The 27,325-nt window shown below is 39.9% G+C and overlaps 1 protein-coding gene across 4 annotated transcripts in view; it reads right to left on the bottom strand.

Moving 5' to 3' along the window:
* Nucleotides 1–4,863: 4,863 nt before the first annotated feature.
* Nucleotides 4,864–27,325, bottom strand: part of RRAGB (Ras related GTP binding B) — a 38,903-nt gene continuing 16,441 nt past the window's right edge. For all 4 annotated transcript variants that reach the window (XM_003317489.6, XM_001148126.7, XM_016943766.4 and 1 more), the window contains 5 exons: nucleotides 12,441–12,536; nucleotides 10,123–10,245; nucleotides 7,705–7,796; nucleotides 6,307–6,422; nucleotides 4,864–5,392 (listed from right to left, as the gene is read on the bottom strand). In XM_003317489.6, the coding sequence (XP_003317537.1) occupies nucleotides 5,295–5,392; nucleotides 6,307–6,422; nucleotides 7,705–7,796; nucleotides 10,123–10,245; nucleotides 12,441–12,536 (525 nt within the window). In that variant the 3' untranslated portion in view covers nucleotides 4,864–5,294. The remainder of the gene's footprint in view (nucleotides 5,393–6,306; nucleotides 6,423–7,704; nucleotides 7,797–10,122; nucleotides 10,246–12,440; nucleotides 12,537–27,325) is intronic.

Here is a 27,325-nt window from a genome sequence, read left to right as displayed (position 1 = left end):
AAAACCAGGGAAGCTGACAATGCAGCCCTCAGCCTGAGGCCAAAGGGCCAAGAGCCCCTGGGAAGCTGCTGGTGCAAGTTCTAGAGTCTAAAGGCCAAAGAACCTGGAGTCTGATGTCCCAGGGCAGAAGGAAAGGAAGCCAAGCATCGGGCATAGCATGCGAAGAAAGAACAAGCAGACTCAGTAAACAAGCTGCTTTTATCCCCCTTCTTCCGCCTGCTTTGTTCCAGCAGTACTGGCAGCTGACTGGATGGTGCCCACCCACACTGAAGGTGTCTTCCTCTCCCAGTCCACTGACTCAAGTGTCAATCTCCCCTGGCAACACCCTTACAGACACACCCAGAAACAATACTTTACCAGATATCTAGGCATCCCTCAATCCAGTCAAGTTGATACCTAATATTACGTATCACAGTGGCTTCTTCACTGGTCTCCCTGCTTTTACTCTTATCTCCAAATTGTCTATTCTTTAGCTGTGATCTTTTTTAAAAAGTTAAGTCTGATCACATCACCCCTCTGCTCAAAACTTTCTAGTGGCTTTCCCATCTTACTGGTAGTAAACACAAACATCCTTACAATGGCTTACAGGGCCCTACACAGTCTTCTCTTCCACCCCATCTTTATCTAATTCCTCACCTCAGTCTCCTATTCTTCTTACCACTCTTGCCTCCAGTCCTGCCACATTGGCCTTGCTGCTGCCTCTCTAATATTCCGAGAACCCTCCCACCTCAGGGACTTTGTACTTGCTGTTTTCTCTGCCTAAAATGTCTTTTTTTTTAACGTGCTATACACATGGCTCTCTCTCACACTTTATTCAGTTCTTTGTTCAGATGTCATCTCATGTTAGAGGCTATCTCTGATCTCCCTAACTAAATAAATCCTTGGTTAATTTTACATGTTGACTTGACTAGGCTGCAAGGTGCCCAGATATTTAGTGAAGTATTATTTTAGGTGTGTCTGTCAGGGTGTTTTTAGATGAGACTAACATTTGAATGGGTAGACCGAGTAAAGCAATTGCCCTCTCTAATGTGGGTAGGCCTCATCCAATCAGTTGAAGGCCTGAATAAACAAAAAGACTGACTCTCCCATTAGTAAGAGGGAACTTCTCCTGCCTGACTGCCTTGAGCCAGGACATCAGTCTTTTCCTGCATTCAGACTTGAACTGAAACACTGGTTCTTTCTGAGTCTCAAGCCTGCCAGCTTTTGAACTGGAACTTATATTATCAGTTCTCCTGGTTCTCTGGCCGTTGGACTCAGACTTAACTACATCATTGGCTCTCCTGGGTCTTTAACTTGCCGACTGCAGATCTTTGGATTTCTCGGCCTCTCTGGAGAACCCTGATTAATATAGTTTCCTATTACTTCTCTAACAAATTACCACAAACTTAGTGTCTTAAAACAATAAAAATTTATTATATTATAGTTCTTGATGTCAGAAGTCTGATGTGGGTTTCACTGGGCTAAAATCCAGACGTCAGCAGGGCTCTGTTTCTTTCTTGAGGCTCCAGGAAACAATCAGTTTCCTTGCCTTTTCCAGCTTCTAGGCTGCTCACATTTCTTGGCTCATGGCCCCCTGCCTCCATCTTCAAAACAAAGAACAGCAAATTGAGTCTTTCTCATGGCAAGTCATTCTGACACTGACTCTCCTACCTCCCTCTTCCACATTTAAAGGACCCTTATGATAACATTAGGCCATTTGGATAAACCCAGATGATCTCCTTATCTTGGGGGCAGCTGATTAGTAGCCTAAATTCCATCTGCAACCTTACTTCCTCATTGCCATGCAACAAAACATATTTATAGGTCCAGGGATTAGGATGTAATCCTCTATGGGGCCATTACTCTGCCTGCCCCCAGCCCCTTCCCACATTACTGCTTAAATTTTCTTCATATACCTGTCTTTCCTAATATATTATGTTTACTTAATTGGTTGTCTGTCTCCTCTTCCTAGAATATAAACTCCATGAGTACAAGGGCTTTATTTTGTTCACTCTCATATCCTGGGCTTCAAAAACAGTGTCTGAAACATAGTAAGTATTGAAAAAATATCTTTTGACTAAACTAACTAATGAGGCCAGAAATTTTGTCAGTGAGAGCTACAGGAGGGCCCTAACTACTTCTTGCTTTATAATGAAGAGTTAGGAATTTGAGTGGGAAATATTAAACTGGCCTATGCAAAGCACTGTTGTAAGAGACCTAAAAAAGTTACAAAGTTACACACTTTCTCCCTCTTATTTTTATTAACAAATGGCCCCAGAGAAGTAGAGGCTATAACTGCTTACAGTAACCCAATTCAGGGACAAAACTTCTAAATATTAAAAGACTGTTTAGGTTTGACCTAAATCATTCAAGCTGGAGGGATTTTTGCTTTGTTTTCTTGGTGACTGCTTTGTACTGCCTACTGTGGTAAGGCTTCCTATGCTCCAGTAAAACCAGGAGTAAGACAGGTTCACGAGTGTTTGCTTTACTATTTCATAGTAGCCAAATAGTGGTAGTCTCACAGTGAGGTACCACACCTGGGTGCACCTCATACTCTCCACCCTGAATAGGCCCTTACATTCAGGAAGGCCATATAACTTCAAGGTTAAGAATAAGTACATGAGCTCCAGTTAGACCGAATTCAAATCCCAGCTTTGCCATTACCACAATAACTATTAGCAAGTTTCTTATCTTCTCTGAGCCCAGTTTCCCCATCTTCAAAATGGAGACAGTGATAGTACTTATGCCATGTAGTTCTTGTGAAGATTAACTTAGATAATCCTTATAAAGCACTGATACTTGGTAAGTACTCAACTAAAGGATAGCACCATTTTCATTTGGCAATCTACCTAACTTTTCTTGGTATCCTATTGAGTTAGCAAATAAAGCTGGATGAAACTGGAACAAGCTAGGTCGTCCCAATACAAATCAGTACCCACAGTCTCTTTATACTAGCAAGGGTTTCCATTTGAACATATTACTTATGAAACACAAGCTTCCCAGGCATTGCTTTTGTCTACAAGAGTGCTTCTCAAACTTATAGATCACTTTGAGAATTAGTGGTTTAAAACATATATATTGTACTTGGTATAATGCCTTCACTTCAGTATTGCCAAAGTGGTAAACACATGCTTTTCCCATACTTGTTTCCTGTCTACATTTCGTCTTCCCTTCCCTAAAGCAGTGGTTTCCAAAGTGTAGTCCCTGGACCAGCAGGATCAGCATCATCTGGGAACATGTTAGAAGTGCAGATTCATGAGCCTCACCCTAGACCTGCTGAATCTGACACTTTTGGGGTGGGGCAGCAATCTGTTTTAATAAGCCCCCCTCCAAGTGATTCTGAGGCATGCTCAAGTTTGAGACCCACTGGCCCCTATCCTACTGACATAGGTAACACGGCCTATAAAAAGCATTATTTCATTGTATCATTTCATCTCTAATTTTGATTTCTTTTCTCCATCTGTTTCTGTGTGCATGACTTCACCATCCACCTGATTCCACTTCTGTTTCTAAGTGACTGCATCTTTGGATAAATATATATCTCAAAACTCTTTTGTCTTCAGTGACAAAGACAGCTATCTGGCCATCACCATAAGAAGGATTAAGTCTAATCAGAACCTCATTTGTCTAACCTTTCAAAACATCTATGTCCAAGTTATAACTATAATCTGAGCAAGGACTGAATGAACTAAGGGCAAATAGGATAAAGACATAACCTTATGATTTTTCTGGGCTCATCTAATTTAATGTCTCTATATGTATCAATATCTATCCACCTTATAAAGAACACATTCAAGTAGTGTGAATGTCTGATTTAGAAGTGAATCCCACTTCTAAATCCCACCCCAGATATTGAAAATAATAACATGCCAAATAATGACTCATTACTAGTCACAGAATACACCCCTGTTCAATGACTCTTCACCTTCCTGAACTCTTTTCATTTTCCTAGATGCTAATAGGATAAAGACTCTGGAACACTTAAATCTCTCCTTCTGCAGAAGATTAACACAGCTGTTGATAGAAATATTCCCATAAAACTGTTTTACAAGTTGAGAGTTTTAGTCTACATAACATAGGTCACGTAGCAAAAAAACATGTTTTTTGCTGCTCAGTGAAAACTCTACTTATCCCTCAACTAGGACTATTAAACTAAGATGAGAAAAGGTGAGAGACCAGTGGTTTAGAAGAAGTTCCCTAATGACATGCAGAAGAAGAAATGAGATGAGTCTACTGTCTACTGTACTATAGATTCCCTAAATGGTTCTGTCTTCTCTTTTCCTGCAAATGGAAACTGAAAAGGTTAGGGCTTTGTGTTATCAAACTCCGTTTCTCACAGTTCACAGTGCTTCATTTTTTCCTTAGCGGACAAAATTAAAGACAACTGCCAGCTTGAAAAAGGTTTTAATACTGCTTGATAGAATAATGAAGGTACATCTCATTAGGTGTTATGGAATTACACCTAATTAACCACTCCTGGACCTCATGAATCCTATTTTCCCTCCACTTTTTATGCATTCCTTCTCCAGTTGCATCCTGAATAGACTTTAAATATACTTCAGGCATGGATTACTACCAGAGTTTCCCCAGCTGCTATCAGTCAGTACATATGGTCTAATTAACTTTCTTTCAAAATTGCTTTCACATAATTCCCTTGCTCAAAGGCCCACAATGCTTTCCTATATCCTATCGCATTTAGATGTCTTATATCTGAATTCTTCTGCCTCGCTTTAAGGCCATAATCTGGCTACATTCTTCCCATCCAATTTTATTTTGTGCCTTCCCAACCAGAAGGTCCCCTTCACCTAGGATAACTGTGAAATTCCTTTACTCTTTCTTAGGACAAAGTTGAAGAAACAAGGAAAAGAAAAATAGACACTGAAATCCCTAACACCAAAAGTTTATTTACAATTGAAGTTAAGGAATATTTTTAATGCATGCTGAGAAAACAGTAATACTCCAAACTTACAGGTTACTTACTATCTGATAAGGAATACAAGATGATGCCGAGAAAGGCTTGGGCAAACACAACTATTGGAACCAGGTTGCCAGTACATTTAAACACTATTAGAACCTTGTTATCAGAAAACTTACATATCACCTACTTTTATGTAACACTGACTTCATGAACAATTCATCTTCTAACTCCTCAATGGCTATTTAAGTTAATAGCATTCAAGGTTAAACATTAAGACTAGGGAGTAGAGAAGAAATACAGAAGCAATAAGCATCACAACATTTCAGAGCCTACATATATGAATACAACATTAATTAGGAAACTTTTAATTTTTGTGTGAAACAATATTCATCAATGTTTAGCGCATGAGAAGACACTGCTTTGGTCCATCCACTCTTTCCAGCTTTTCAAAGTGTTTCCTGGCATTGCGGATGTTGATCAGAGTAGCTGCAGAAGCTGAGGGCGGGGGCGGAAACACCCAACAGAATTAAGTATGGGCAGCCAAAGGAATGTCTGACTAGTAAAACAAATAAACAAAAGAGAGCCAAATCCCTCAATGTATGTCAGAGAACATACAGGAATAGGAGGTCCCAAGTTATCAAGGTTTAATTTTTCTGAATAAGCAGATTTATTCATATTCTAAACACAAAATTTCCAAAATAAATTTCCAAAATCTTTTGGTTTGGAGCTAACAGCATAAACCCCAAAAATGTATGTTATGTTTTAATATTAACCTAAAGTTGCAAAAGCCAATGGATGAGAGATTAATTTAAATTTCTGGGACCATCCTGAAAATACTGCAAGAACCTTTATTTCAATGGTTGTGATAGTCATGGTTATTATGGTATGGAAGCATCAAACACCCCTTCATGCCCATAACAGAAATATGAGAATGTGGTACATAGGAATATGCAATGACGTATGAAATGGTTTGTCATTTAATAGTTTAGAGCTTAGACTGGCTAGTCTTTTAAAAATCCATACCAGATGCAGCATAAATCATGTATTTGGGTTTTTTCTTTAAAATTCTTGGATTTAGTGACTTGCTTTTTGAAGTTCCCATGAAGAAAAACGTAATACCCTAGAAGCTAAATTATTTTTAAGCTTTAAAATATAAGTCTATTAAATAAAAACTATTTACCACTAGTACTAAAATACTTTTTCTTATTGTGGTAAAGTATACATAACACAAAGTTTATCATTTAAATTATTTTTAAGCATACAGTTCATTGGGATTAAGTGCCCTCACATTGTTATGTAACCATCCCCACTATAAAATAGCTTTTAAGTATCTAATAAAGTACTACCTCTGGGACAATCGTTTAAAGAGTATGTGGCTTTGAACCTAGGTCAGCTAAGTTTAAACTTACGAATGGACGGATCAGACATCACAACCATCACATAAGTGTTGGATGTAAAGATGTCAATGAAAGCAGCGAAGTTAGAGTTCCTGACTTCCATACTCTGGAAAGAGGCAGCCAGCTTGCTATAGGAAAATGAAGAAGAGAGGTTAAAGAATGAAATAATAACACTACAACAAGCTCTTATTTATGTTAAACATCTTTTGATGATTGAGGTATAGCATTATACCTCAATTCACCACTTCATTAAGATTGTTAATCACTAACTCTACTTTTTCCAAGGAAACTCTTATACTGAATTTAACATGTTTTGAAAAGTAACTGGGACAAAAGTAGGCTAGGACTTGACTTTTAAAATTTTTTAAATTTCAATTTATTTTTTTATGAGTCAAGAGTTTCGCTCTGTCACCCAGGCTGGAGTGCAGTGGTGCCATCATGGCTCATTGCAGCCTTGAAATCCTGGCTCAAGTGATCCTCCTGCCTAAGCCTCCCAAGTAGCTGGGACTACAGAGGTGCATGCCACCACATCTGGCTAAAGCACTTGAAACTGACTGTGAAATGAAAATTGGCTTAGACCTAGATCCATGTTTAAAATCATGTTTCAGAAGACTTCTTCAATATTTAATAAGCATCTTAAGTTGAAATTTCCTTATCATTGAGATTAATATAACTTTTCAGTTACATTTAAATTCAAGAAATGATCTTTTTTCTTTGAAAACAAACAAGGCAACTATATTTGCTTGTCATTGGCTATTTCTTCTTCAAAATGTTAGCATAAACACTCCAGAAAGTCTCAAAGTGTGCTAAGGCATAAAGAGAGTAAACTTATTCCTGCTGTTCTGGAATCAAACTTTTATCAGGGTAAGGATTTTGATTATTAAATCTTTGCTAAATTATGATGTTCGGCCATTCCTTTTTCCTAGATTCACAATGCTATGATTCAAACTTTATTTAACAATAGCTGACACAATGTGATTAAACATTTCTAGACTCTCCATTCTGTGCCATTTCTGAATCAGTACCTCACTATTTTAAAGTCAAATAGTAAATACTTAAAGTAGTAGTTTTAGAGTAAATTTTGGTATTCAGTAAGGCAAATTCTCCTTCCTCCTTCTTTTTCAAAACTCCCTTGGATATTCTATTTATTTCTTCCCAAATAGTATCAATCATCTCAAAAGAATATTCTGTTTGGATATTTTTCATACGCTTCTGTACCAGCTGAGTTTGCATTAAAGGACAACGACCTGCATTTCAGTCAACTGGAGGCCCCTTAGAATTTAGCTTTGTCTTTGATTGAAGGAACTATTCTGAATATAGAAGTACAGTTAACTATAGTTATTTGAACTTCTAAAAAATGACAATAATTTTTTCAAGAGATAAACAGATCATTCCTACTAGATCTCTTACCTGCAGCTCAGCTTGAACTGCTTAATAATGTTGCTTATTTTCTCAAATCTATGGGCATCACGCTGCTCTTTACACTGATAGTGAGAAATTACCTATGAAAAAGAATATTGTCCTTTGAATCCATGCAAAATAGTTACATCATCCTCTGCTACTCCTCAAAGCAGACATTTGTCAGTCCCTTGGTCACTGGTTTTTAGGGTAGACTTGGCACCTGGCTTATTGTCTCTTTTCCTCTGTCCTATATATTATCAACATTCTGTGTGGTTTCAACGTCCATTCAGATGGCCCATCTAGTACCATTTGGTTATAATTAAATCATTTACGTATTGCCTATTTTGGTTCACTGCTATTTTTTCTAACTTTAATCACTAAATATTCATTTTATTTCAATATTTCGCATGATGGTCTTCGATTTTTAAAAAGTATCAATCAAAAAGAAAAACAAATAAAAATTCCTAGCTGTTCTTGAGGTATACTTCATGTGTTTAATTTTAATAAAGGCCAAGCTAACCAAATAGCTTTTGGAATTGTATTTTAAAAGCTTAACTGTTTGATTCCAATCCCTGAGGAATATTTACAAATGAACTTATTCAGGATGGACACCCACACCAGCTGAAAATAATTTTTCTAACTTTTTCAGATTTTAATAAAACCACACAAGTATTACCTATAGGCTGAATATACAGATGCAGAGTGTCTAGTAGGAAGCAAAACTGAGTCACTCACCAGAAGAAAACTCACAGGGAAATTCCATGAGACAATGTGAAAATTTCAAAACATAATTTCTATACCAGTGGAAGAACAAATCCCCCTTGCTTGACTTCACCCCGCTCAGTGAAAATGTTCAGTCACATCTAAACTTGGTCTCAAGAGAAACAAAAACTACCTGTTACTATTAGTAAGGAACAGGGAGCTTATATTAGGTTAACCTCTACAACCATGTGTGGCAGACATAGTAGGGGAATACTGCTGAAGCAGGTTTCGGTCCTGCCACGTACATCAAGACAGAATAGCTTTCTTGCTCATTGTTACTCACACTAGCAGGAAAAACAGGCTCACGGTAGCACAATTCCAAGCAAGTGACCTCTGCCAGTGGGCTGAGACAGAAAGATACTCTAATTAGGACTCCTTGCCCCATCTATACCAGCTAGAAAGATGGCTCCCAAATACCTCTGGGGTTACAAATAATATTTCCACAAAGGAAGAGGGAAAAATTGTACTTTGGATTCTCTGCCCTGTTGCTATAGTAGCAAAAGGAATCAATATTTAATAGTTTGTCAACTAAATGCCAAGGCTTGCTGGGTGCTCAATGTTCCTGTGTCCCATTTTCATCTGCACAATAAATCTATGATATAGATATTTGTAGAAGGAAAACAAGCCCCTAGAGATTAAGAATTGTTTCTAAAATCACCAAGCATTGGCAGGGCTCAGAAACAAATTATTTACTGGGAACTGCTCTTAGAGTTACATTTACCAAGGCTAATTAGCAATTACTTATGCAGTGTGTTGTGACACCTTAGTTTCTATTATTGCTATTTTTAAAATGTATTTACAAATACAATACTGGTTTTTGCATTCCCCTTTCAGGGTTATACAAACAATAGGCTCTAAAATAGTTGCTAAGTTCAATTTACAAGAAAAATAAAAATACCAACATGCCTCTTTCCCTCTCCACTTCTTCATGTGAACTCCTATGTCACTGAGATGACCATAACATCTCTTCTACATTAAAAGTTTTCAATGAGTCTTTTAGAGAAAAGGATAGGATGTGAGTTTTCTCAAAAGGAAAATATCCCACATTTCATAATAAAAGTCCACAGGAAATAGGAATCCTTTAACATAAATGAACAGTTACTAGCATAAATAATCTGAACTCTCTTTTTTTTTGAGATGGAGTTTCGCTCTTGTTGCCCAGGCTGGAGTGCAATGGCATGATCTCAGCTCACCCCAACCTCCGCCTCCCGAGTTCAAGCGATTCTCCTGCCTCAGCCTCCCAAGTAGCTGGGATTATTGGCATGCGTCACCACACCTGGCTAATTTTGTATTTTTTGGTAGAGACGGGGTTTCTCCATGTTGGTCAGGCTGGTCTCTAACTCCCGACCTCAGGTGATCCACCCGCCTCGGCCTCCCAAAGTGCTGGGATTACAGGCGTGAGCCACCATGCCCAGCCAACAATCTGAACTCTCTAATAATACATACCTGGAAAAATCTAAGTTTCACTAACTTCCAAAGAGCTACACACCAAAGGGCTTCTTTCAGGTCACTTGCTGACAATACTATTTTATAAATAAGTCTGTACATGCTAAAGTTGACAAGAGGGAAAAAGGTTCTTCCTGAAAGTAGTGACATGCTGTTCTCTGTTGCTGAAAACAAAGAACGTACAGTGTGAAGTACATCTGCAAAGCAGAAAGTTCTTACCAGAAAAGTAGCTCTCTCAAAAAGAAGTACTTCATCAGCTTCGATAATTTCAGCAAAATTCCTTAGGTTCATTTCCAGCTGCTGAACATTGGGAATCAGCTGATAAACTATGCTGGACCAAGCCTAACAGAACAGAAACACAGTGTACTATTATTAACAGCTAGTCAGTCCCAGACCTTTGAAATTAGTAAGTACACTATAACATGTGGACAGCAAAATATGATGATAATCCAGTCCCAAACAAATACTGACATTAAATATGATATAACACAAATGAAATGAGAAAATGAAGCTAGCATCTGATTTTTACCCTTGAGTTGAATTTTTTTTAAGTTCAAACACTTTTGTAAAATGCTGGAGAAACTTCTTTCCATTGATAATTGAAAGCAAACAAATATTTAATGCCATCATGTTGCCTTAGGAAAAAAGTTGAAAAATATGATCTACTTTGCTAAAAAGCTCCTAATCTAGTCACAAATATTTAAGTCCAACAGTGTAGATTTCTCTAAAGATCAGAACCTAATTATGCTATATTTAACATATACCTAAGAATCAATTTTATGAAAGTAGCAGAGCCACATAGACAAATGGCCCCTCCCCTCAATAGAATAATATACCATTAAAAGAGAAACTAGTGGCATTATCATTCCCAAAGGTTTGTTGTTATCCGCATAAATTATTGATCCAATTGAATTCAAAATGGTCTACTGTGTTTTTGCCTAAAACTGACTTCATCCAGGAGTATGACTAATGTAAGCAGTTGAAATTAACCACACTCTCCCTCTATTCTTGTAGGCTCTTTTATTTGTATTTTCACTATAATACTTCCTTCACTCTCACTCCAATTTGTCTGGTAAGGTGTACTTTGTTCTTCTCTCCCCTACAAGAGGGCAGGAACCTGGTCTTAGTCATTTGTGTATCCAACAGCATCAAGCAGGTATGTAAAGAGTGCTTGTTGAATAAAACTTAATATAAAAATTTAAGTTAGCTCTATGCAACATTGATGTAAGAGACAGAAGTGCCATGTCTCTGTTCCAATTAGTTTTATTACTTAGGCATGAGGGTTCAGGTTCCAAGTTCCCAGGTCGGTGTTAATGTCACTGCTGAATTTACCTTGGAGAAGGCACCAAAGCTAACCACAGCAGAGACATTGTCACTCACAGCAGTGTTGTGATTAGCCAATTGTCTTTGGTCGTGTTATGTATTGCCATCCTTCACACCGCAGTTGGTTCTTATCAGTGCGTCATGTCCATCCTTATTCACGGTTACCTGTTCTATGGGAATAAGGCTTTGAGAGAAATTCGGCCCATATTAATCTAGAACAGTATTTCCTAGACAGGTATCTCAAAATGATCTGTTATTAGAGTGAGGCTGGGTCAACATAATATTGGGGAAAATGAATTAGTTAAAAAAAAAAAAAGCAATGGCTATTTAAAAGTCCAATGGTTTTTCTCCTTGCCACATCAGGTTTCTGTGCTTCTGGTTGTAGATACTTGTCAGATGCTGTTGATACTGAGGCTGTAGCTACCAGTGACAGAGAAGGGTGCTTTCCTACCCAGAGTCAGACTTGTCAATGGATACCAGAAACAGTCTGAAGGGAAGGGCTAACTACAGAAGGATCCAAAAGGACCTAGTCCTTCAAATAACTAGATCAGTAGGAGAAAGGGAGGAATCAGAATAAGGAGCCTATGTGCCAATGAGGTAATTTCAGCTTCATCCATAACAAAGCTATTGTTGTAACCTCCATAATTAGTGTAAGCAGTGTGGTATCCATTCCAGCAATGGGAACAGTACTTCTGGTTGAAAGAATGCTTGTCTCCAATTTGGCATGAAAGTTGAAGCTATTATACCATATGCTAGGCATAACATGTCTGATTCTAAGACTCCTTCTCCAATCTCTTCCCTAAATATTTTCATTTTATTGCCATCCAAACTTAGGCAGACTAGTTTATATCATGTAGAAGTACCTGAATACTAGATACAACTCCAATCAGCATTGAGACCACAACAGGTCAAAATGGATGATGGCCAGTAAGTGAAACCTCTGCTATTACAAAGACCAGTATCAAATTAATCATGACCAAACTGGCTAATTCAGTGTGACTTGGTAGCTATGTCAACCCAATCTAAGATCAAAACCCAAGTCTCTTAATGTTAAGTTTGATATTCTTCAAACAATTTGTTGCAGGTTATTTTTCTTTTTAGTACAACAAATCTAGATGGCTATGAAATAGTTTAAAATCTTTTAGTTTTGTTAATATCCTTCTAGGTTTTTTTTCATGCTCTTAAAATGAGGGGACTCAGGGAGACATACACACCTTATAGAGGGTTTCATCCCAGATAGATGTTCGGAAACAAGAACATTCCAATGGGCGAGACAAACGCCTCAAATCTTCTTCTCGCTCTTTAAAAATCTAAATTAAAAAGCCCAACATACTGATCAGCATATAATAGTTCCCATCTTTCAAGCTAAGATGTAGTTATTTTATCATATTTTAACCAGGAGCTTTTGTTCCTTTCTAAGAGGAATTTTAAGTATGTCTATTTCACAAACTAGGATGGCAGAAACTGTTTCTGGTCAGGTCTAAAAGCACAATAGTTAGAATTCTTCAGGCCTATCCTGCTTATGCTGAATACTCAGTACGAGCACTATGTTTATAAATAAAGCTTATCATACAGAGGAGTCTTAATAAAATACATCAAACACTCCAAAGCACCAAATCTGGGTCATTTTAAGATAGTTATACAGATACCAAGAATATATAAATGAAAATATTTTAACCCTTGTATATATCTTTCTCAGACACATATATAGATATGGAAAAATATCTATATAAATATATATACACAGATATTTTCCCAGGAGTCAGTGGATTGTTGTTAAATATGTACATACACACTGTTATGGTTAATTTTATGTGTCAAGTTAGCTAGGCCATGATACCCAGACATTTGGTTAAACACCAATCTGTATGTTGTTGCAAAGGCATTTTTTAGTTAAGATTAACATTTGAAACAGTAGACTCTGAGTATTATTCTGTATAATGTGGGTGGGCCTCATCTAATCAGTCGAAGGCCTTAAGAGAAAAAGCCTGTCATTTCCCCAAGAAAAAAGAATTTTGCCTCCAGATTGCTTTCTGACCCGAACCACAAAATTAACTCCACATTAACTCTTCCATGGGTCTCCAGTCTGTCAGCCTGCCCTGCAAATTTTGGACTTGCTAGTCTCTACAATTAGTTGAGAAAGTTCCTTAAAATCAATCTCAATCTTTCTCAATCTCTCTCTCTCTAAACACACACACACACACACACACACACACACACGTATGTATGTATGTATATGTATATTCACATATTCTATTAATTCTGTTATTCTGGAGAACCCTAACACAGACTTCCGTACTGAGAGTGATTCTAGAGAATAATCTTAAGGATGAGTTTTCTAAATTGGTTCTGGGGTTGGTTCTCTAATCTGATTAGATTTAAAGGCCCTAATGACTCACTTTCCAGTAGAAAAGACAGTACTGATAATCTATAGTGTGATGTGGCAGCAGAGATACACAAAATACCACCACTGGATATTCCTAATAAAATACTTTTAAGAGGCAAGGTTCCAGGTGACCACATACATAATTTCGAACATTTTTGTCAAAATAACAAATATGAGATTGGCTGGCTGATCCTAATTGTGCTGAACAAAGTAGAGAAAGAATGAGCTCAGAGATCTGAATTATCAGTATAAATACTTTATAAATGACCACAAAGTTTCTATGACTGCCCTGAAAAAAAAACTCTTACCCCCTATAGCTGCAGAGCTGAAACTGATGAAACCAAATTCAGAATCTCATCCTTTAAGTGGATGAATTACAATGCGAACTGAATTCACAACCTCACAGGGCATCTGCTAATAAAGTGAGGGCATTGACCAAGAAGAAGTAGGATTCTAAAATTTGGAATGGAGGTTATTTGGGAAGATCCTGATGAAGCTGGCAAAATTGAAACCTTAAATTCTCAGTCTTCTTTGCCAGTAGAAGCAGCCACTCCATCCATATCTGATATTAACTCTATTTGGCCTGAGAAAACTGCAATGGTCTCCTCTGAGGTATCTGCCATGCAAGACACTCCTGATTCACTCCCACTACCCCTCTTTGCTTCTACACTTGTAACTAGTTCAAGTCTCAGCAGACTCCTAAAGGTGACGTGTGAAGTATGACCCATGAGGAATTATGCTATACTCCAAAGAACCACATAATTTCTCCAATTTACAGACAAAAACCAAGGAAATATGTATGGGAATAGATATTAAAGGTATAGGATAATAGTGGAAAAAATATAAAGTTGGATCAGGCTAAATTTACCGATAGCTCATTAAGCAGAGGTTCCACACTTAATGTTGCAGCCCATGGGGTAAGAAAGAGCTTTTAACAGTTTGTTTGGATGGTTGGATGAAACATGGACCAAAAGGTGGCCTAAACGACATGAAGTTGAAATGCCAGAACTGCCTTGGTATACTCTAGAAGAAGAGATCCATAGAAAAAGAGGCTTTAGGGACATTGTAATGTTCAAGTATTAACAGATTCATTTAAGGCCTACTCACCAAACCTGCGAGGTTCCAGAAGACACACCTTTCTTTCATCATGACTATGAAAAATAAATTTGTAAGGGCAGCCCCAGCTTCTTTCCCCAATTATGTGATCATTCTTCTCTGTAGGCTAGAACTTTCAGTGGGAACTGCTGCCACTGAATTGGGAAACCTAAATGCGACGGGAGTAGTTGGATCCTAGAATGGCAGGAACCAAGTGGGGGCACTTAATCACCAAAGACAAGGTGGTCATAGTACCATAACTGAAGCAGAGTCAAAGCATTAATCAGAATAGTCTGACTCGTAGAGACCTATGGTGTTGGCTAGTTATCATGATGTTCCTAGAAGTGAAATGGATGGGAAGTCTACTAATTTTTTACTTGATCTGTATACGTGGAAGAATTCTAGGTCAAGTGATAAAAAATTTAATTTGGATTATTAAATTGGAGACTCACAGCTTCTCAATCAATACCCAGACTTCTACCAGTTTACAAACCCAGACCCCTTGAATGAAGGGGAGCCTGGGTCCCCTTGAGGAAGGACAATGCCAAGTATTTATACTGTTAATCTTCCTCCCAGCCTCCTCCAAATGGACCTATGTGGCCTTTTAGCAGGGTGACTGTGCGTTACAGAAAAGGAAATAATCTACTACTGAGCATTAGCTCTGAATTGACCCTAATTCTAGGGAGACCTAAAATGTAACTGTGGTCCACCAGTCAAAGTAGGGCCTTATAAAGGTTAAGTAATCAATGGAGTTTTAGCTCAGGTCTGTCTCATGTAGGCCCAGTGGGTCCTTGCAACCTTCTTGTGGGTTATTTTCCCTGTTCCAGAGTACAAAATTGAAACACACATGCTCAACAACTGGCGGAATCCCTCATTGGTCTCTTGACCTGTGGAGTGCAGGCTGTTGTGGTGGAAAAGCCAGGTGGAACCCATTAGAATGACCTCTACCTAGGAAAATGGTAACCAAAAGCAATATTGCATATTCCTGGAGGGATTGCAGAGGTTAGTGCCACCATCAGACTTGAAAGATGCAGAGTTGGTGATTACCACCACATCCTCCTTCAAATCTCCTATTCAGCCTGTGTAGAAGAAAGATGGCTCCTGGACAGTGGACTGTCATAAACTTAACTAGATGGTGACTACAATTGTAGCTGCTGTGCCAAATGTGGTTTCATTGCTTGAGCAAATTAACATATCCCCTGGTACCTGTATGCAGCTAGTTTTCTAACAAATGCTCTTTTCTCCATACCTGTCTTTATTAAGGCCCACCATAAGTACACTGTAAGTTGTTTGCTTTCAGCAGGCAAGGCCAGCAATACACTTCACTGTCCTGCTGCAGGGGTATATCAGCTCTCTAGTCCTATGTCATAATTTGCTTCACAAGAATCTTGACCACCTTCACAAGAATCTTGACCACGCTTTTACAAGATATTAGGCAGATCCATTACATTGATGACATTATGCTGATTGGACCTAATGAGCGAGAAGCAACAACTACATTAGACTTACTGGTAAGATAGCTGCATGTCAGAGGATGGGAAATCTGACAAAAATTCAGGGGCCTTCTACCTCAGTGAAATTTTGAGGGGTGCAGTGGTATGGGGAGATACCCCTTCTAAGGTGAAGGATAAGTTGTTGCATCTGGCCCCTCCTACAACCCAGAAAGAAGTACAACATCTAGCAAGCCTCTGAATTTTGGAGGCAACACAGTCTTCATTTGGCTGTGTTACTCTGGCCCATTTACCAAGTGACCCAAAAACCTGACAGTTTTGAGTAGGTCCCAGAACAGAAGGTTCAGGCTGCAACTCAAGCTGCTTTCCACTTGGGTCATATGATCCAGCATATCCAATGGTGCTTGAAGTGTCAATGGCAGACAGGGATGCCATTTGGAGTCACTGGCAAGCTCCCATATGTGAACTGCAGCACATGCCTTCAGCATACTGAAGCAAAGCCCAGCTGCTGTTCACAGATAACTATACCCCTTTTGGGAAACAGTTCTTGGTTTGCTATTAGGTCTTAGTATAGACTGAACACTTAATCATGGGCCACTAAGTAACCATGAGACCTGAGCTACCCATCATGAACTGGCTATTATTTGACCTACCAAGCCATAAAGTTGTGCATACGCAGTAGGACTCCATCACCAAATTAAAGCGGTATATATGAGATCAGGCTCAAGTAGGCCTTGGATGAACAAGTAAGGAACATGGCCACAGTCCCCATTCCTGCTATACTACCTTTTTTTTTTTTTTTTTTTTTTTGGCTCACTCTGTCACCCAAGCTGGAGTGCAGTGGCGCAGTCTCAGCTCACTGCAACTTCCACCTCCCGGGTTCAAGCAATTCTTGTGCCTCAGCCTCCTGAGTAGCTCGGACTACAGGCGCATGGCACACACCACCACGCCTGACTAATTATTGTATTTTTAGTAGAGATGGGGTTTTGCCATGTTGGCCAGGCTGGTCTTGAATTTCTGACCTCAAGTGATTTGCCCACCTCAGCCTCCCAAAGAGCTGGGATTACAGGCATGAGCCACCATGTCCGGCCTATACTACCCTCTCTTTTCTAGCCTGCAACTATGGCCTTATGGGGAGTTTCCCACAATCAGCTGACAGAGAAAGAAAACTCAGGACTGGTTTACAGATAGTTCTGCATGATACGCAGGTGCCATCCGGAAGTGGACAACTGCAATACTACAGCAGCCCTGTAAGAAAGTGGTAACTTTCTTTACAGAAAGAAAGTTATGGGACAGCCCTGAAAGAAAGTGGTAAAGGGAAATCCTCCCAATGGGCAGAACTTTGACCACCTGGTTGTTCACTTTGCTAGGAAGAAGAAATGGCTAGATGTACAATTAGTTATCAATTCATGAGCTATGGCCACTGGTTTGCTGGATGGTCAGGGACTTGGAAGGAACATGACTGGAAAATTGGTGACAAAAAGGTCTGTGGAAGAGGTATATACACAGATCTTTCTGAATGGGTGAAAAATGTGAGGATATTTGTGTCTCATATGAATGCCACCAAAGAATGACTTCAGCAGAAGAGGATTTTAATAACCAAGTAGATAGGATGACCTGTTCAGCCCCTTTCTCCAACCATGCAGGTAACTGCCCAATGAGCTCATGAATAAAGTGGCCATGGTGGCAGGGTTGTTATATATGGGCTCAGCATCAGGGACTTCCACTCACCGAGGCTGATCTGACTACAGCCATGACTGAGTGTTCAATCTGTTAGCAACAGAGACCAACACTGAGTCCCTGATATGGCACTATCCCCCAGGGTGATCAGCTAAGTACCTGGTGGCAGGTTGATTACACTCATCTGCTTCCATCATGGAAGGGACATGATTACTGAATTACACATTCTGGATATGGATTTGCCTTCCCTGCATCCATTTCTTCTGCCAAAACTACCATACATGGATTTACAGAATGCCTCATCCACCATCACAGTATTGTACACAGCATTGCTTCTGATCAAGGAACTCACTTCACAGCAAATAAAGTGAGGCAATGGGCTCATCCTCATGAAATTCACTGGTCTTACCATGTTCCCCACCATCCTAAAGCAGCTGGCTTGACAGAATGGCAGAATGGCCTTTTGTTTTGTTTTAATTAGAGATGCATCTCACTATGTTCCTAGGCTGGATTTCAACGAGGCTAGGCAACCCTCTTGCCTTACCCTCCCACAAGGAGATAGAACTACAAGCATGAGTCATCATACCTGGTTAGAATGGCCTTTTGAAGACTCATTTACAGTGCCAACTATGTTAGATAGTTGCAATACTTTGCAGAGCTAGGCAAGGTTCTCTAGGAGGCTGTATGTGCTCTGAATCAGCGTCCAGTAAATGGTGCTTTTAATTTTATAGTGAGGATTCATGGGGTGGAAACTGGAGTGCCACCACTCACTCCAGTGACCCACTAGCAAAATTTTTGTTTCTTGCCCCTGTGACCTTATGCTCTGCTGGCCTAGAGGTCTCAGTTCCAAAGGCAGAAATGTGTCTACCAGGAGACATAGTGATTCCACTGAACTGGAAGTTAAGACTGCCAACCAGCCACCTTGGGTCCCTCAAGCCTCTGAATCAACAGGCAAAGAAGGAAGTTACTATGCTGACTGGACTGACTGATCCTGACTACTATGGGGAAACTGGATTGCTCCTCCAAAATAGATATAAGGAAGAAGAGTATTTCTGGAATATAGGAGAGCTCTTAGGATGTCTCTTAGTAATACCATGCTCTGTGATTAAACTCAATGGAAAACGACAATGCCCAATTCAGGAAGGTCCACTAATGGTCTTTGGGTCACCCCACCAGAGAATATACAACAAGCTGAGGTGAGTGCTGTGGGCAAAGGTAATCTGGAACTGAATAAGGCAGTTATAAAGACCAGTTAAAAATCACGTGACCAGTTATACAAATGAGAATTGCAATTGTCATGAGTACTTCATCTTGATTTTGTTATGAATATGTATATATAGTAAATGTCTGTTTTTTCCCTTTTAATCCCTTATCATGAACATATCATATGATATATCATAATATTTAAGTATTGTTAACTTTACATTATAATGTAAAAGAAGAGTAAACATTAGTCAATAACTTTACATCCTCTTCTGGGAAAATGATTATTGCATTTTTGGTTGTATGCAGGATTACTGTATCATGTTAAATGGAAGTATGACCTTGTTATTGTTTTTATTTGAAGATTAGGTATGGTTTCAGTAGATGTGTATGAGTGCCAAGTTGACAAGGGGTATGACTGTAATATTTAGTTTTATGTGTTAACTTGACTAGGCCACAGTATCCTGACATTTAGTCAAACAGCAGTCCAGATATCACTGTGAAGGTATTTTTCAGATGAGATTAACATTTAAACCAGGAGACTCTGGGTAAAGATTACCCTCTATAATATAAGTGAGTCTTATTTAATCAGTTGGAGGCCTTAAAATAAATACCCCTCTCTCTGCGTGTGTGTGTCTCTTCCTGTCTTTCTATGCACGCGCACATACACACACACATGATTAGTTAGTTCTGCTTCCCTGGAGAACCCTAAGATACACACATAGAAGAAAATAACTAGGTGCGGTTTTTGTATTGTTGCAATTTGCCATTTGATTTTGGAATACATTCTTAAGTAAATGTGGTTATGTTAGACATCATTTTAATGTCCATTTTTCGCTTTATGTTTTTTTGCTAATGACTTATTACTTACTGTTTATTTTATATTTATTTTAGAATATGGAAATGATGTTAGACAAAAAGCAAATTTGAGCGATTTTCTTATTCGAGTTCAAAATGGGTCGTAAAGCAGTGGAGACAACTCACAACATCAACAACACATTTGGCTCAGGAACTGCTAACGAACGTATGGTGCAGTAGTGTTTCAAGATGTTTTGCAAAGGAGACACAAGACTTCAAGATGAAGAGCATAGTGGCTAGCCATCAGAAGCTGACAATGATCAATTGAGAGCAATCATCAAAGCTGATCCTCTTACAATTACATGAGAAGTTGCCAAAGAAATCAACGTCGACCATTCTACAGTTGTTCAGCATTTGAAGCAAATTGGAAAGGTGAAAAAGCTCAAAAGGTTTGCTCATGAGCTGAGCAAAAAAAAAAAAAATCATTTTGAAGTGTTGTCTTCTCTTATCCTATGCAACAACAAATGATCTCTCAATTGGATTGGGATGTGCACCAAAAAGTGGATTTTATATGACAACTGGTGACAATTGGCTCAGAGGATGGACTAAGAAGAAGCTCTAAAGTACTTCCCAAAGCCAAACTTGCACAAAAAAAGTCATAGTCACTGTTTGTTGGTCTGCTGCCGGTCTGATCCACTACAGCTTTCTGAATCCCGGGGGAACCATCACATATGATAAATATGCTCAGCAAATCAACGAGACACACCAAAAACTGCAACGCCTGCAGCCAGCACTGGTCACAGAAAGGGCCCAATTCTCCATGACAACACCCGATCGCACATTGCACAACCAACACTTCAAAAGTAGAAGAAATTGGGCTATGAAGTTTTGCCTCATCCACCATATTCACCTTACCTCTTGCCAACCAACTACCACTTCAAGCATCTCGACAACCTTTTGCAGGGAAAACACTTCCACAGCCAGCAGGATGCAGAAAATTCTTTCCAAAAGTTTGTTGAATCCCAAAGCACGGATTTTTGTGCTACAGGAATAAACAAATTTGTTTCTTGTTGGCAAAAATGTGTTGACTGTAATGGTTCCTATTTTCATTCCAAAAGATGTGTTTGAGCCTAGTCATAATGATTTAAAATTCATGGTTCAAAATCACAATGATTTTTTTTTTTTTTTTTGAGATGGAGTCTTGCTCTTTCGCCCAGGCCAGACTGCAGTGGCGCTATATGGGCTCACTGCAAGCTCCGCCTCCTGGGTTCACGCCATTCTCCTGCCTCAGCCTCCCAAGTAGCTGGGACTACAGGCGCCCGCCACTGCGCCCAGCTAATTTTTTGTATTTTTTAGTAGAGACGGGGTTTCACCGTATTAGCCAGGATGGTCTCGATCTCCTGACCTTGTGATCCGCCCGCCACGGCCTCCCAAAGTTGCTGGGATTACAGGCGTGAGCCACCGCGCCCGGCAAAATCACAATTATTTTTGCACCAGTCTTAGCTGAAATGGATATTTAGGGAAGTACACTAACCATTTTACCTTAAAACTTCTAAGTACATTTTTAATAAAATAAAGAATATACTTTTCTTAACTAAGCTTAAAGTATCTTGAAGAATATTAATCTATCTTTGGAAATCTTTATATACGCATTTAGAAAATAATAAGACGATTAATCAAAAGTGATTTGTTTTTTCCAAGATGGTAGACTGAAGGCTTTGTTAGCGGACCTCACCTGCTTGGAAACAGCAGAGTGGTGTGTAGAGATTCACAGTGTAAATTTTTATCCAAGAAGGAACACAGGAACTCAACAGAAAAACTGAAAGAAGCTTCAGACACTTTGAAAGAAGTGGTGGGCAGCAACCTACACCATGAGCCAGGCAGACCACTGTGAGTCTCCAGAGCATGAAAGGGGGAGACAATGTCTCCTTGATACACATTCCCACTGAGAAGCTGAGCAAGCCAGGCCACAGGGGAGCACCTTAACTCTACCCAGCACTGCAGTTGATTTGGTGAGCAGTGGGAAGTATATGAAAAAGAGCGGTATTGAGAAGTACTTTGCATGTATCCTGAAACCCCAGTGGGGACAGAAGGAAACCATTCCTGATAGAGGAACCTCACAGCTAACTCAGGCAGTGGTCACAGGATGGGAGAAGCTCCCAACTGAGATTTGCAGTCTAATCTCTCGAGTGAGGACAAACTCCCCTGGCCAGAACTGAGGGGCGAGTGGGAAGTACGCTCTCGCCACAGGAGCAGCAGCCAAGTGCCCCAGCTTCGTGAACAAACAGGGAGAGGTGAGGCCTGAAAGGCATAGTTTCTGTCTCAGGCAGCAGGAAGGCTTATGGCCTGGGGCAGTTTTGCATTCTTAACACAGACTGCCTGGGATCCAGCTAGCTGCTGCTAGCAGAAGACTGTGGATGTGATACCTACCTTGTCAAAGCTGTGGGAGTTGGGTGGGTCTCACTGACACCTGCTACTCCTTCTCCCAATGTGGATTCTTTTGTGCAGCAGAGTCAGTTGTGCTTCTCCCTGGAACATTACCCTAGTGGCCAGGGAACTGCCCTCCAAGCCCCACTGGGACCACTGCTTGTGCTTACACATGGGGAGCCAGAGTGCAAATCTGTTTGACCCAGCCCAAACCCGGTTTGCCCCTCCACCTGCCCTGGTAGCATAACACAACAGACAGGGACTTTTGGGAGTTCCATGGCCTTGGCCATCGCCTGAGACACAAGTTCTTCCCCTGAGTATCATAAGCCAGGCACAAATCCCATGGCCACCATCACAACTGGCTCTCTCCTACAAACGCCACCTCCTGGCTAGAGGGCAACTGGTGCAGCCCATTACAACATCTGCTGACACAGTAACACACCACTTGAGAAGGAGAAAACTTCTGCGTGACCTCAGCTAACATCATTTACCCACACCATCCCAGCTAATCGGGAGGTCTTGAGCCTACTCATGTGCCTAGTACATTACTACTATAGCTGGGATTTGAGAAAGCCATCACACTAAGGCTATTTTTAGCCAGGGAAATCTTTCAGAGTCTATGTCACTCCCCTGCTACCCTTATCATAGCTTGTGCTTACACCTGCTGGGAGACCAGAGGGCAGGACAGCTTGGTCCAGATCCACCCAACATTGTCCCCCTCTGAAGCTCAGAGCAGAGCCTAAGACACTGCACATCCTGCAGACCTGTCCCACAGCCTTTGGCATCAGAGAGCTTCTCCACTTGGCTGATAAGAAGCATCAGTGACCAATTCTCCTCAGAAGGAAGAACCAAAATTACAGGTGAATAATCATAGCCCAAATAGAATGTTAAGCGGAGAGTGCTGGAGCTTATCAGAGAGTTCAGTGGAAGAATCTGTGACACACCAAAAAAGAAAAAAGAAAGTAACAAGAAGCTGGCAGAGATCAAACCCTCAGAGACTTAATAATCTGCGGACAGAGGAGGTGGGAGTGCTCTTGGCCCTTGCAGCAGACTGCTGGTATCCAAGCTCAAAGAGGACTTCTTTGCACTCACGAGCACAAGTACCAGAGTGGGCTGCGATTTAGGGACTCCTCAAGGGCATTACCTTGCTCACACAAGGTCCCTTCACACTTTCCTCCTGGACCTGAGCTATAGCAGTGGGTGCCATGCTGGATGTGCACCCATTGTGAGACTTTGTTTTGCTCAGGGACCTTCAATCCTTGTGTCTTCACATCACTGGATGCCTTGCACATATTCCCCCAGCACCAGCTTAGAGTGTGGAAGCCCCACAAGGCGGCTAGACCAGATGCGCAGCAGGATTTGCAGTAGTCTGGCCCTGAGGGACTGCCACACCTATGGGAACAGGGAGTGCACCACATCAAGGGAGCACCCTGTGGGACAAAAGAAACCAGACTGCAGGCCTTGAGTCCCAGAAGTTTCCACTTGTGGGAAGTTTCCTTCAGCAGAGACACAGGTGCAAGGCCATGCTCAGTGGTGAAAAACTGCAGTTCTACCCCAGCAGTCAGGCAGCTCCAGTGCTCATGAAGGGACCCAGAGAAGGAAACTTCTCTCCCTTGCCCACCACTTGCAGATACAGCTGGGGCTTCTCTTCCAGGAACTCAGCATGAGTGTGCCTATAGACAGTCTTTCTGGAGCACTTCAGGGTGACTACATCTCCACAAGAGGAGTGCCCTCTGGGTTCAGGCTTGCACAAGAAGTAAAGTCACAACCCCTCTTTACATGGAATGTCAGCATTCCTGCAGATGGACAGAGGTGCTTGTCTGATCTGAATATCCAGAACACTGGGACAAGGGCATGATGGGGAAGCAGATGGCTTTCCTGCTGGCCTGGGAGAGGAGCTGAGGTGGCTCCCTTCTGTCTCCCTGTAAAGACCTCAGTACATTTCACTGAGAGCTCCCCCAGCCAGCTCAGTCAAGGCTGGGCCTTCTGCCCACAAATGGGGTACTGCATATACCCACCTACTTCAGCTGCAGCTGGTTTTTACCTGTGGGTGCCTGTACTAGCATGAAGGCTGAACTATTCAATGGCAGAGGTCTCATGAAGCTTATCTCATTCCCCAGTGGTATGCACTTTGTTATTTTTTTCCCCAGTATATTTTTCACAAAAATAACAAAATATACACCACGGGAAAATGAGATAAGCTTCATGAGACCTCTGCCATTCTGGCCCATGGGAGACAGTGAGCCTTCTCACACACCCAGCACACTGCTACTACAACCAGCAGCTAAGAAAGCCATTGCACAAAGATTCTCTACAACCAAAGAGCTCATACACAGTCTTTGCCACTGAAAGCACCCAGAGCCAAAGCTAGGTGACCATACACTACACACATTAAAGTCACATACTCAAGGGGAGAAAAACATTTAAAAACCCAGTAAAATCAGAAATAAATTCAAAAATAATAAGAGGAAATTGTCCACCCAGATGAGAAGGAACCAGAAAAATGATTCTGGCAACATGCAAAAACAGAGTTCTACAACACCCCCAAAAAGATCACACTAACTCTCCAGTGATGGATCCAAATCAAAATGAAATCTTTGAAATATCAGATAAAGAATTCAAAATGTTAATTATTAGGTTGCTAAATGATATCCAAGAGAAAGTTAGAAACCAACATAAAGAAATAACTGGACCAAGTAGAAGAAGAATTTCAGAGCTTGAAGACAAGGCTTTCAAATTAACACAATCAGATAAAAATTTTAAAAAAGGAATTAAAAGAAATGAACAAAGTCTCCAGTAAATATGGGTTTAGGTATAAAACATCCAAATCTAAGAATCACAGGTGTTCCTGAGGGAGAAGAAAAAGCAAAAAGCTTGGAAAACCCATTTGAGGAAATATTTGAGGAAAACTTTCCTGGTCTTGCTAGAAATTTAGACATCCAAATACAAGAAGCTCAAAGAACTCCTAGAAGATTCATTATAAAAAAAGACATTACCAAGTCATCAGGCTATCTAAAGTCAACATGAAGGAAAGAATTCTAAGAAGAGTGAGACAAAAGCATTGGATAACTTACAAAGGAAAACCTATCAGACTAACAGCAGACTTCTCAGCAGAAACCTTACAAGCCAAAAGGGATTGAGTCCTATCTTTAGTCTCCTCAAACGGAATAACTGTCAGCCAAGAATTCTGTATCTATCAAAACTAAGTTGCATATGTGAAAGAGAAATGAAGTCTCTCCCAGACAAGCAAATGCTGATGGAATTTGTCTCCACCAGACCAGACCTATAAGAAATGCAAAAGGAGTTCTAAATATCTAAATGAAAGGTCATATGCACCAGTATAAAAACACTTGAAGGCAAAAAAATTCACAGGACTTACAAAACTGTAACACATTGAAGAAAACCAAGCAACTAGGTAGCAGCACGATGACTGCAACAGTACATCACATGTCAATATTAACATTGAATGTAAATGGTCTAAATGTGCCACTTAAAAGATAATAGATGGACAGAATGGAAAAAAACACAAACCAAATATCTGCTGTCTTCAAGAGACCCAGTTAACTTGTAAAGATTCTTATAGACTTAAGGCAGATGGGTAGGAAGAATATTCCATGTTAATGGAAACCAAAAGCGAGTGGGAATAACTATTCTTAGATAAAACAGACTTTAAATCAACAACAGTAAAAAAGACAAAAAATGTCATTATATAATGATAAAGAAATCAATTCAACAAGAAGACATAACAACCCAAAATTTATGCACACCTAACTCCAGAGCTCCCAGATTCATAAAAACAGAAACTACTAGACCTAAGAAAAAGAGATAGAAAGCAATACAATTATAGTGGAGGACTACAACACGCCATGGACAGCACTGGATAGATCATTGTGGCGGAAAGTCAACAAACACTGGACTTAAACTGGACTCTAGAACAAGTGGATTTAACAGACATTTACAGAACATTCTACCCAAAAACTGCAGAATATACATTCTTATTGTCAGCACATGGAACTTTTTCAAGATAGACTATATATCAGGCCACAAAAGAAGTCTTAATAAATTTTAAAAAATCAAAATCATATCAAGTATCACATCAGCCCAAAGCAGAATAAAACCAGAAATCAATTCCAAGAGGAATTCTCAAAACCATACAAATATATGGAAATTAAATAGTCTATTCTTCAATGATCTTTGGGTCAAAAATAAAATCAAGATGGAAATTATAAAATTTTTTGAAATGAATTAAAATACTGACACAAGTTATCAAAATCTCTGGGATATAGCAAAAGCAGTGCTAAGATCAAAGTTTATTGCACTAAATGCCTACATCAAAAGGACAAAAAGATCACAAATTTACAACCTAACATCACACCTCAAGGAACTGGAGAAACAAGAACAAGCCAAACCCAAAGCTAGCAGAAGAAAAGAAATAAGAAATAACGAAGATTAGAGTAGAACTCAAGAAAATTGAAAATAAATTAAAAAAATACAATGGTCAATGAAACAAAAAGTTGGTTCTTTGAAAAGATAAACTAAATTAATAAACCACTAGCTAGATAAAGCAAGAAAAGAAGATTCCAATAAGCTCTATCAGAAATGAAAATGGAAACATCATACTGATAAACACAGAAATACAAAGGATGACTGAGACTACTATGAACACTTCTATGCACTCAAAGTACAAAATCTAAAGGAAATGGATAAATTCTTGGAAATATACAACCACACAAGCTTCAATCAGGAAAAGAAATAGAAATCCTGAACAGAGCACTAACAATTAGTGAGACGTAATCAGTAATAAAAAAAAAAAAAAAAACCCAGCCGGGCACGGTGGCTCAAGCCTGTAATCCCAGCACTTTGGGCGGCCGAGGCAGGCGGATCATGAGGTCAGGAGATTGAGACCATCCTGGCTAACATGGTGAAACCCCGTCTCTACTAAAAATACAAAAAATTAGCCGGGTGTGGTGGCGGGCACCTGTGGTCCCAGCTACTCGGGAGGCTGAGGCAGGAGAATGGCGTGAACCTGGGAGGCAGAGCTTGCAGTGAGACGAGACCA

This window comes from Pan troglodytes, chromosome X (assembly GCF_028858775.2).
Source record: "Pan troglodytes isolate AG18354 chromosome X, NHGRI_mPanTro3-v2.0_pri, whole genome shotgun sequence".
NCBI lineage: Eukaryota > Metazoa > Chordata > Mammalia > Primates > Hominidae > Pan > Pan troglodytes.
Note: the sequence above shows the minus strand (reverse complement) of the source record. Positions and strands in the feature narration are given on the sequence as shown.